Here is a 12,691-nt window from a genome sequence, read left to right on the forward strand (position 1 = left end):
TCACATAGACTTATCAAAATTAAGCTTTAATTTTGATAAACTTTAACTTTAAAAAACTAAATTAACTAACTTTACTTTAAAGCTTTAACTTTAAATAAATATAACAATCCTCAAAAAAAAAAGGGACAGCTAGTTAAGTATAATGCCAGTGTAGGTAATAATATGAATCAAGACAAACATTATGTGAGCTAAAAATTCATTGACTGAATAAAATGAATTTTGTAAAAGACATTTCTTCAAAGTAGGTTTGAATCTTCTAAGTGCTAAAAAATCTGTATATTTATAAGATTTTCCACGTCCCTGACCCAGTGGTGGACTCTACAAACCTCTGAGAACATTATGGAGAACTCTCAGGCATCCAGGTTTCCTCACGATGTTCTCCTTGACCGTTAAAGAAAAGTTAGAGGTGCGTGGAGGTTTCGAACTCGGTCCCCCGAAAGTAAAGTCGAACTTGGATCCATGGGCTATCACCGCTTAATTTGTGCATATTTTCCACGAATATTATAATAAAACACAGATATATGAATAATATAATAAACAAGAACTTGATTTATTATTCCTGCCAAAACTCTTTTGCATCGAACGCTGCTTTAACAGTGAATGAGAAAATTGTGAGGAAACCAGCATGCCTGAGAGTTCTCTATAATGTTCTAAATGGCTTTTGAACTCCACGAATCCACTCTTGACCAGCGTGGTGGATTACTGTCTAAGCCCTTCTCATTCTGAGATGTGAACCGTGTTCTGTGTTGAACATTCAAAGAAAATAAAAATTCATTTCTTTCAATTAGGCCTTAATACAAGCACTTTTGAAACGTCAAGTATGTCTGTTTGTAGTGACTCTACCACCGGTTCGGAAAGCAGATTTCTTCTTTTCCAACATCGTTTTACAACTTAACAATCTTTGTTCTCTTCGTTTGATCTTGTGTGAGATGAAAGCGGAGCAGCTTGCTTCCAGGCAACCTTGTTATTAAGAAATTCATCAATAGTATAGTAACCTCGATGTATTAAATGTGTTTTCAGTTCATTTAAACTTATGTAATGTTAAATCTAATATTACTTTCGGTATCATGTTATAAAAGCATATACTACTGTATGATGTATGAGGGGTCATAAGAACATGATAATATAAGTTATTATCATTCATTAGCTTTCTACTGGACTAAAGACCTCTCGGAAAGGGAGGGCTCGCCCGTAATCACGACGCTAGGCATACCGGTTTGTGATCGAGTAGATAGTAGTAGCACAAATCCTCTTACTATAACAGTTATATCAAAAAATTAGAGTAGGCAGTGCTTCGTCGGGAGGTATACAACGGATTGCCCGGGCGTCTAACAAAGTCAACTGGAGCATGCCGTGGTGGCCTGACCAAGGGTCAGAGGTAGCTTTTCCACCATGCCAAAAAAGGGTAGACAGTGCTTTTACGAATGTATGAAGTGCACGCCACTGAGCAGCATAGAGGACGCTGCCCGTTCATCATTACATTCCCTTAGTCACCTCGTAAGACACCCTCGGGAAGAGGACACGTGTTGAAAGCTGAATTCTAATCTACTATCACCACACGATCAGTGAACCGCTAGTCCGTAAAAAAAGTGTGTGTACTTATATACGCGAATTAGAAGTTATACTTACAAGATAATAATCCTTTCAAAAATTTTTTCTTTCCCTTTTCTACGGTTGTAGAAAAAACGAAACCAGCAATAGAAAAAAGGTATTTATTTATTTCTTTATTTATTTATGAATATCCTTAGTATACTTACAGCTAGCCAAAACGTATATTAAGTCAGTTACAGATGTACATTACAAAAATATTAGTTCATTTGTCTGAATATAATTTAGGAACTTAGCTAAACTTATATTAAATATGTCAATTTGTTGGTGCTGAGCAATCATATTATTAAAAAACGAGAGCGCGCGATATGTTGGAGCATTTCGAGCATAGTGCGTACGTAACTAATCGAGTGAAAATAGTGGTAATCTTTCCCAATTTAATACATTGAAAGTTTTATTATACTACCTAGTTAAATAAAGTTTATTTAAATATAACAAAAAATATTTCTACAGAATCACTGACGTAGGATGGACATAATAAACATAATTAAATTTGGATTACTAATAGACTCATTATAGGACAACCAAGTTTTCCTAAACATTAAAATTTGAGATTTTTGCACAATTCAATCAATTAAATCACCGGAATGAGCCAACTGTCAAACCTTATAGCTAACTTCAGGGTGTCGGTTTTTTGTGACGCTGTGCGCATAGTAAAAATTACCTCTCATAATTTTACCAACCGCTCCAAAAGCCCAACTTCAATAAAAAATGCTATCAAGTGAGAGTTCAGCTTAATTTTTGAAAACAATCGCGAATACCAATACAAAGTCTTTCTAAACGGGCTTCGATAAATCACCGCGACACCTTTGCATAAATTATGTTATGATTCAAGGCGCAACAATACATTATTTTGTTTGCGTAGCCGATGAATACCCGATTAACTCGAATCCTAAAAGTGACACACGCAGTACACAGTACTTTTTGAAGTTATACTTCTTTTGGTACGTTGGGGAAAAATGGTGAGAGTAAATTTTTACGATTCCCGCACACACCGTCACAAAAAACCAACACCATGAAGTTAGCTATAGTCAACATTTTAGTTTTTCTAAAAAAAGGTTTGACAGTTGGCTTTCAAACAATACCTTTTTTCTATTGTTAGTGTCGTTTTTTCCTACCACTTTTTCTTCCACTACAACATGATACCGAAAGATAAAATTTTTGAAAAGATTTTTATCCTGTTGTATAACTTCTAAAGCGTGTAGGAACATAAGTACACACTTTTTTTTAAATTGTAAACTAAGCCACTGAAGGGGGCGCCACTGACGTGCGCACTCCATACCTACAGTGTTATAGTCGAGAATCCGGATATATTTTATTGCACTCTGACTAAACTCACTAATACAGCGATTTGGATTTTATCATATACATCATAGTTATATATATTATTAAAATTTACATAACATGTTGCATTTCCGCATTAGGATATATTTGTTCTGTAATGACGCAAATGTAAGACCCGTCCCGTTTGGAACCCTCGTAGCTTTAGTTTTAAGTTTACGAATATGGTTATCGCCATCATCTCACTACCGTGTAATTCTCACCTCTGTAGGGCTAGCACGGGCGGGAGATAAAAATTATATCCCTCAATTATATCCCCTGGCAAAGGGTATTAACGTGCCAACTTGTTAAATCACTGAAACATGGAATAGGAGAAGTGTACCCCCGTTTATTAATACACATATATTATTTGTATATTATTTCCGCTTGTGCGCCAATGCTCTGAGAGTTTATAAAGCTGTGGGAGAAGATATATTTATATCATTTTCCCGGGGATATAATTGTCTCCTGCCCATGCTAGCCGTGCTGGGCCTACTTGAATAAAGATTTTTTACTTTGACTTTGACTTTAAGAAATAAAAAATAATTGACGGACCCAGCGGATCTCCCACCTTATGGTAAGTGATAAACATCGTCTATAAATAAGCCTACACTTCGCAGGGCATGCAAGGAACATTCCTTGGAACGTGCCACCCTGTTTCCTGCGTCTGGAACCTGAGGCGTGGATCTTAAGCCTCATGTGCCGATTATAAACGTTTTTTATTAAAAAAAAATGTGCCTGTAATTACTCCGGCATCAACGCCTTTGAGACTAAAACAGCAATTCTGCTAGACGGAAAAAATAACCAAAGCCTGTAACCACGCTCTTCAGGCCGGAACACAGCATTGCAACAATGCTGCCTAGCGACAGACATAAAAATAGCGGCGGTACTTCCCCGGCCGAGCTCTGCAACGATGAACACGAGTACTGCTATCAAATAATTCACACACTCATGTACACGTGCACACACACCCAATATATATTACACTACATATACAAGCATGTTTCAACAACAGTAATTTTAATGTTAAATAGGTTATGTGGGTGTTTTGTATAGTTATATTAATATTAATTAACAATTTAAATGTTTTATATAATCTACGTGTGTAGAGCCACAGAAATAAATAAATCCAATCCGTATAAACGACGCCATGCCTCAGCGTTTGGTTATTATTTTATTTTATGAATGCTTTGAATGTAAATATATTGTAAAAAGTGCAAGATTATAGACGGTATTGTATACACATTGTTTTAACAATCAGTTAAAATTAACTTGACCTTCACAATAGAATTGGGATTCCATGATTTGCAAGGAACGATAATTTTACTTTTGTCCGACTAGACTACTCCTCTAGTAAGCCTTCCGCTTATTTAAAAATAAAATAAATACAAATGAATACTCCAACTTTTTTGTAAATCGGTTACTTTGAATAAATCTTTCGGACCAAAATTTAAATTCATTTTTATTCTGTGCTTAAAGTCTACGTTAATAAATACGTTATTCTATTTCACATCAAAACATTAGTCCCGTATTTTTCAGCGAATTAATAAATTTTGTAACTTGTATAATTTTACCAGTTAATAACCAGTTGCAAAAGTTATATATTCGCTAACGCCGCACAAAAATTAAGAAGAATAATCAGAAATAAACTACCAACTAAAACTTTCGTTGCCTTGTATGATAGATTTAGCCTAAATTAAAAAAAAAATATATAGTCAAAATTTTTATGAAGTTTTAAAATTTAGATGAAAAGAATCTATAAAATAGAGTCCCGTATTGGGCGCCAGTTTTAAAATAGAGTCCCAATGGGCGCCCGTTTTGAAATCGAGTCCCACTGGGTGCCAATTGTTGTTGGTATGGCCCCATGTTGGGCGCCAATGTTTGCTGAATCGGCAAATGTTTTTTAATCGTTGTGGATTGTTTAAATGTTCACAGGACGAGTTCCATCCGTTCATAGAGGCCCTGATGCCTTTCGTAAAGTCCTTTTCGTACACGTGGTTCAATTTACAAGCGGCTAAAAGGAAATATTACAAAAAGCACGAGAAACGGATGAGCCTGGAGGAGGAGCGACACACTAAATATGAATTACAGGTAATATATACTTTTCTTTTTTTAAGCTTTCAACTAACTCCTTGTGTCTATGATTTTTCTGTTCAATGATGTTTGAAAAAGGAACCGATATAGTACGTTAAATACGATCCATTTTCAAAAAAGCCATACAAGGGTAAGTGGAGATTAGATCGAAACTGCAACGTTTCCTACTAGATGACGCTAAAGTCGCTATGAGACTGATGTAAAAAGGCATATACTAATTTCGGCATCGCTGGTAGGAGAGCCGTAGCTTAATTGGAAAATAGCACTCAGGCCGCGATTGCAGAAAGTCGCAGGTTCAAATCCAGTTGGTTCCCAAAAATTTTTATTTCTTGATTTGAAAGAGGTTTTCATTTCTTGATTATGCTGATAAGGTATGAGGTAAAACGTTTGTACCATATTTTTCCTGAAATCAATACTTTCCAAGTAGCATCTCTACAAGGTACAATACGCGGTGACAACCTAAACATCAGCTGTGTTTTATAAACAATTCGGGTCACAGATTATTAAGGCAACACAAAAAGGTTACGGTCAAAAGATAATATAAAAATAATTTTTCACACACACGTTCATACGCACGAAAGATAAAGAACTGAAATATTATACGTTAGTTGAAATAATAATCTTAGATCTCTAGGCATAGTAATGCAGTGATATGCACAGGGTTTCGACCAGGGTAGGCAAAAAGCAGAAAGAGGACGGAGGATGGAAAAATCCCCCTCTTGTAAGAGTTATGTCCGCACATTAGGGTAGCTAGTGCTTTTGTGTAGGCATGAAGTGCACGCCACTTTAGTGTAAAGATTGATATATTTAGTATAGTTCGTATATTTTTGCATTATATGGTCAGGGTCCAGATAAAGTAGATTTATTTTAAAACACACAGTAATAAGTTAGTATTACGTAAATAGGTTTTTTAATTATTCCAAAACAACCTTCGTTATAATTAAATGCAATTTTGGTTTTCGGTTAAATACCAAATAAAATGTGTTTAACCGTTGAACATAAAATAATTTGGTGCAATTTATTTCCGTATCACGAACTCGCAATACAGCAATGTGACATTATAAGCTCGGAAACCCCTTGCTGCGGGAAATGATTATATACTGCTTATTTTTGTTTCATTACTTGTTTAGATGCAAGTCAGTTTTCTAGAAAATTATAAGCCAGCCAACTACAGGGCATGGGTCTCCTCCCACACGGATTTAGGCCGTAGGCGACCACGCTGGCCCCGTGCATATTGGACTCCACAGGCCTTTGAGAACATTATAGAGAACTCTCAGGCATGCAGATTTCCTCACAATGTTTTCTTTTATATCTATACCTGACTAGTATGGCAGTTCTATTAAACCCATATCTCTAATTGGTTTCTACGAGGGGGTTTCACGTCTTTGTTGGTAGGGTGATACCTAGCCACGGCCGAAGCCTTCCACGAGTCCAAAAAATAATAATCCTATATTGCCATATTGTATTGGTAATACAAGAACTCGAACAAAATTATTACCAATTTATTATTAACAATATGGCCGCAAACTCGGCCTTTTGCTGTGCATTGGCAACAAGGGTTAGCGATGATTTTCAGTCTGCTCCAGTATCAAACTGAGCAAACAACCGCGTCGCCCGTTGCGTTATTATTATAGCAATGAGTTAAAAAGAACAAATAGAACGAACACCATCATTACATATTTAACAGTAAAAAAGTAAAGGATGTATTAAGTAATAAAGAAAAAATTAACAATATAAAGGTGTATAAAAAAAATTATAATAATTGTAGAATCAATAAAAATAAATAAAACCACAAATCAATTGATAATATGATTGAATGACTTTCTATTCAGAAATCAGATTCAATACAGAAATTTTAAACTCCATTTTTGCCCCCGTCGGGTATCGTACCCGGGAACTCCCATTTAAAACCACAGCGCTCATCAGGGAGGGAGGGAAAACCAATATTGGTAGACTTCACACCCTTTGAGAACCCTTTGGAAAAGCGTGCAGGTTCCCTAACGATGTTTTTCTTCGTTAAAACAAGTGCTATGCAACTTTGTGATACTAAAATAAATTATACCTGGTACAAATATATACATAATCGTAGTTTGAAATGAATGTTGAAATGTAACATGTAAATTGTTGATGTTGGAAAAGAGCAACTGCTGAGTTTCTTGCCGGCTTCTTCTAGGTAGAATCTGCCTTCCGAACCGGTGGTAGAGTCACACACAGATAGACTTGACGTTTCAAAAGTTATTATATTAGGCCTACTTGAAATAAATGAATTTTGAATTTTTTGGCGAAAAATCCTTGTAACACCCAATTTATTAAAAACAAACAGTCCTTTACCGCATTGGAAAAAAACCTCTTTTATTTCCCCCCAAGTTAGCTTAACAGATTTCCACGATGCGGAAGATAGTACGAAACAAAGATGTCTGCATTCGCGGGCAGTCGCATTGCGTCTATCGGACACCGGTAAAGATATTCCAGTTAAATAATACAAATGTACAAAATTCCGCGCACCACTGTCGCTGTTTGTTGATTTAGTGCACTAATTCACATTAAAATTGGGCCTTCTATTATTTAGTACATGAGCGTTTTTGATTTATAAGAAGGTGAGGTAACATTACGTATGAAGATGACGGGATTATTTTGTTAAATATAGTCTCAGTTGAGGTATATTTGTCAAATAATAGTTGATTTATTAAAAAAGTATTATCATATTTTATGTGTGACTTTGTGTTATTCATAATATAGGTTTACTAGAAAACGTTTAGAAGCAAAATATTTTCGATTTAGTGAACTAATTCACATTAAAATTGCGCCTTTTATTATATAGTGCTTGAGTGTTTTTGATTTATAAGAAGGTGAGGCAACGTATGAAGTTGATGGGATTATTTTGTTAAACATAGTTCCAGTTACGGTTTACTTACGTTGAATAATTGACTATTTACAGCTGCTTTATTAAAAAGGTCTTATTTTATTTGATGTGTGACTTTTTATAAGGGTTACTAGAAAAACTTAAGAAACAAACTATATGTCGATTTAGTGCACTAATTCACATTGAAATTGGGCCTTCTATTATTTAGTGCTTGAGCGTTTTTTGATTTATATGAAGGTGAGGTAACAATTTGCGTATAAAGTTGATGGGAGTATTTTTTAAATTTATTCTCAATTAAGGTATAATTTCGTGGAATATTTGTCTATTTACAGCTAGTAGCCTTAACAATTGTAGCGAACGAACTATATGTCGCTTTAGTGGACTAATTCACATTAAAAGTGTATCTTTTATTATTTAGTAAATGAGCGTTTTTGATTTATATTGAAGGTGAGTATAAAGTAGATGGGATTATCTTGTTACGTATAGTTTTAATTCAGATAGGTTTGTGTCGATTATTTATCTGTCTATTATCAGTTGCTTTATAATAAAGATTGCATTTATTACGGATATTAGTGATATATATACGGATATTAGTGGTATTATTGGAGGCTTTGGTCGTGGCTAGTTACTACAGTTCTGAATCTGAGAATCCCTTCCTCGTCCCACGAGCGACTTACGAGGCGACTAAGGGATTATAAGGAGTCACCAGCGTCGTCTGTGCTATTGCTACCATCTTCAGCTTTCAGCAACCCGTATGCACAGATGATTATGGGCAAACTCTCCCATTGGGTTGGTCCATCATTGGACTAAAGCAGCTATTAAAGATGAATCTTAGAAAAGTGACATTGCTTTAGCGTTAACTAGCTTTGAAGAGTTATAGCTAACTAAGACTGGACATGGAAATAGTTCATCATCATTACCTGTCCACTACAGGGTACGGTACTCAACAGGACAGGTCACTCAAAGAGCTATGGGGAGGGCTATGTTGGGAGTTGCCAGCGAGGTCACTGACTTAGCCCAAACTATCAGCAAGTTGAAATGACAATGGACAGGCTATACTTGTCGCAGGTGCAAAACAGGCAGGGGACCACGAACAAGCAAGCGTATTGTAAGACGCTCCAGCACGATGGACCGACGGCATAAAGAGAGTGACGGGGAGTCAGTGGCGTGCATAGAGGGTATGCACAGGGTATGCAGATGATATAAAACGAAGAAAATCTCCAGTACGAATTATAAAAAACTTAAGGATAGGCGTTGCAAGAGTTATAAAAAGCCTACCCAGAAGTATTTTTAACTCGTACTGGAGATTTTCTTCATTTTATATAATCTGCATACCCTGTGCATACCCTCTATGCACGCCACTGGGGAGTGGATGGATGAGGAAGGCTGAGGACCTGGGTGTGGTGGCACTTCTTGGGAAAAGCCTATGCTCAACTATGATGGCATGGCACGGGTCACTTCTCAGAGTGAGAAGGGTATAAGCAGTAGTCCACCACGCTAGTCAAGTACGGCTAGGTAGCCACCACACCTTTGAGAGCATTCAGAACTCTCAGGTTTCCTCAAGGTGTGTTCTTTCATAGACAGCCGATTGACGCAGTTTGCAGCTACCCTGCTTTCTGAACCCAGGGCCGTGTGTTTGATTACCACAACTGGAAAATGTTTGTGTGATGAGCATCAAGCATGAATGTTTGTCGGTGCTGGGTGTTTATATGTAAATAGGGTGTTTATAAGTATTTATGTATATTACTCATAAAAATATTCATCAGTCGTCTTAGTACCCATAACACAAGCTACGCTTACTTTGGGGCTAGATGGCGGTGTGTGTATTGTCGTAGTATATTTATTTATTTCAGCGTGAAATAACAGTTCACCGGTTTTGAACAAGGTTCCCCTGAAAGGGAGGCTGAAGTTCTAACCACTAGGCTATCACCACTTCAATTTAATGAAGTTTACAATTTTTTTTAAATCAGATGTTGGGTTATTTGTGTGTATTCCGAGAGCTATTTTCTGCCTACACCAGGGCACTCTAAATCTGCTAAAACCAATGTGATAAAAGTATAGAAAACTTAAAAATAAAAGTATCAAACAACGATGATCAGTTGGATTCTACGTAGAGTTTAAAGATCTTTCTTTGACGGCCGATTGGCGCAGTGGGCAGTGACTCTGTTGTCTGAGTCCAACGCTGTGGGTTCGATACCCACAACTGGAAAATGTTTGTGTGAAGAACGTGAACGTTTTTCAGTGACTGGGTGTTTATATGTATATTCTAAGTATTTATGTATATTACTCATAAAAATATTCATCAGTCGTCTTAGTACCCATAATACAAGCTACGCTTACTTTAGGGCTAGATGGCCATGTGTGTATTTTTGTAATCTTTATATATATATTTCTTGTGTGCGTGTGTATGACACTGAACTCCTCCTAAACGGCTGGACCGATTTGAATGAATTTTTTGGTATGCGTTTGGGTGGCACCCTGGATGGTTTAGATTCACAAATCAGCCCGACAGATGGCGTTAGGGTCCGCTTGTCTTTATATATATATTTCTTGTGTGCGTGTGTATGACACTGAACTCCTCCTAGACGGCTGGACCGATTTGAATGAATTTTTCGGTATGCGTTTGGGTGGCACCCTGGATGGTTTAGATTCACAAATCAGCCCGACAGATGGCGCTGGGGTCAGCTAGTATATTTATATATTTTTCTGTCTTGACTCCAACAGATTTTCTACTATATTTCATGGTCATAAAGAACTCCAAAAATAAGAATTGTGTCGTACCTTAAATTTAATATCCATCCCCTATAATTCCAGAACGAAAAAGCAGAAGTGAAACAGAAATGGGCGTCGCGTCTGCTCGGGAAGTTACGCAAGGACATCACGCAGGACTGTCGCGAGGATTTTGTTTTAAGCATCACAGGAAAAAGGCCCGCAGTGTGCGTGCTCTCAAACCCCGACCAGAAGGGCAAGATGAGGAGGATAGACTGTTTAAGACAAGCTGATAAGGTATATAAAGCTTATATTTCACTACACCTACTTTTTATTAGTACGTCGAATCGAAATTGTACACGAGTACATATAGCAGTCAGGTAGGTCAAATTTTGAGAAAGAGGTTAACCGCCGAATTTAACTCGGATAGGCAACGTTCGGGAAACTTCGAGGCATCCTTTCGTCCAAAATCCCTCAGTGCAACAGTGCGTGTTGCCAGTGATGACTTACGGATCCGAAACGTGGTCGCTTACTATGGGCCTCATAAGAAGGCTCAGAATCACTCAGCGGGCGATGGAGAGAGCAATTTTCTAATGACAATGTGAGATGTTGATAACAAAAAGAACACCCGGCTAAGTTTGTTGTGGGCTTCTTCTTAGACCAGGGCGCGTTTGTAATCCTCGTAGCTTTAGTTTTAAGTTTACGATTGTAGTTATCGCCATCACTACTCTGTACACATTTTGTAAATAATCAACGAATCAAAAAAGTAAAATATTTCTTTATTCAAATAGGCACATAGATGCACCATCTATGTGCCTATTTGAATAATGAAATATTTGACTTTGAAGACTTTGACTTTGAATGTTGGGAGTATCTTCTACGTGATCAAATCAGGAATTAGGAGATCCGTAGAAGAACCAGAGATACCAACATAGCTCAGCGAGTCGCAAAGCTGAAGTGGAAATGGGCGGGTCAAATAGCTCGGAGAACCAACGTTCTCGGACGTTGGGGTTCCAAAGTGCTAGAATGGCGACCCCGCACAGGTAAACGCAGTGTTGGTCGGCCCCCAAGGAGGTAGACAGACGACATCAAACGAGTCGCTGGGAGCCGCTGGAATCAAGCGGCCCAGGACCGTGGATTTTGAAACTCCCTACAAAAGACCATGTCCAGCAGTGGACTTCAATCGGTTGAAGTGATGACTTTTTATTAGTAGCTGAGCTTTACGTGTCCCTGGTCCGGGAAAGTACTACTGCCACCCTTATTATTGCCACCAATCATTGCTCCACCACCCCTCTTATTCCCGCGGGTGTCGTACGAGGTGACTAAGGGAATATAACGGAGAGCAGACAGCAGCGTCCTCCCTGGTTCTTCTACCATCTACTGCGATCACCAACCCTGGGCTGACCCCAGCGTGGTGATTACGAGCAAATACTCCAGTTGGGAGACGTCTTTAGTCCAGCAGTGGACTGTAAAAGGCTGTAGATGACGATGATGTGGCTTAAAACATTCGCATCAGGTTGACACAGGGTGGAACTTCGTAGGGTGTGTACCTGGCATCCTTGCGAAGTGTTACTCGGTTTTTATACGACATAGGTGGCATTGGATAGAAGCAGTCGTTACTTTGCGGAAATCCATAATATGTTATGAAAATTAAGCTTAATTTGCTTAATTTATTAGTGAGGGTACATTGCCGAGGATCTGTTTGGTATGGAGTATACGGATTGAAGTAATTATAAATACAGATACAACACCATACAGATTCTGCTGCTGTTCGCGGAGTATAGCAAATTAAGCTTAATTTTCATGACATGGGTGGTGTTTTTTCAACCACCTGTCTAACATTATCTGTTGGCCGTGTCCTCCGTCCGCAGGTTTCTTTGAGATTCCCGTAGGAACCATTTTATTTTCTGGGATAAAAATAGCCTATGTTACTCTCCGTTTTTTCTACTACATCAATCCAAAAAATCAAGTTATTTGGTTGAGAAGGAAGGACAAACAAACAAACACACTTTCAAATTTATAAAATTAAGTGAGGATTTCATTATAACGCTGACGTCAAAGTTTAAATTAATTCAAAATCTTTTATCGGTAATGCAA

The 12,691-nt window shown here is 37.6% G+C and overlaps 1 protein-coding gene across 11 annotated transcripts in view; it reads left to right on the forward strand.

Annotated features, from left to right (window-relative positions):
- The window catches only part of LOC120634482 (nuclear factor 1 B-type), a 102,839-nt gene that overhangs the window by 67,329 nt on the left and 22,819 nt on the right, over positions 1–12,691 (forward strand). For all 11 annotated transcript variants that reach the window (XM_039905108.1, XM_039905110.1, XM_039905109.1 and 8 more), the window contains exons 2-3: positions 4,864–5,019; positions 10,700–10,891. In XM_039905108.1, coding sequence (XP_039761042.1) covers positions 4,864–5,019; positions 10,700–10,891 — 348 coding nt within the window. The remainder of the gene's footprint in view (positions 1–4,863; positions 5,020–10,699; positions 10,892–12,691) is intronic.

Source organism: Pararge aegeria, chromosome 24 (assembly GCF_905163445.1).
Source record: "Pararge aegeria chromosome 24, ilParAegt1.1, whole genome shotgun sequence".
In the NCBI taxonomy this organism is placed as follows: Eukaryota; Metazoa; Arthropoda; class Insecta; order Lepidoptera; family Nymphalidae; genus Pararge; species Pararge aegeria.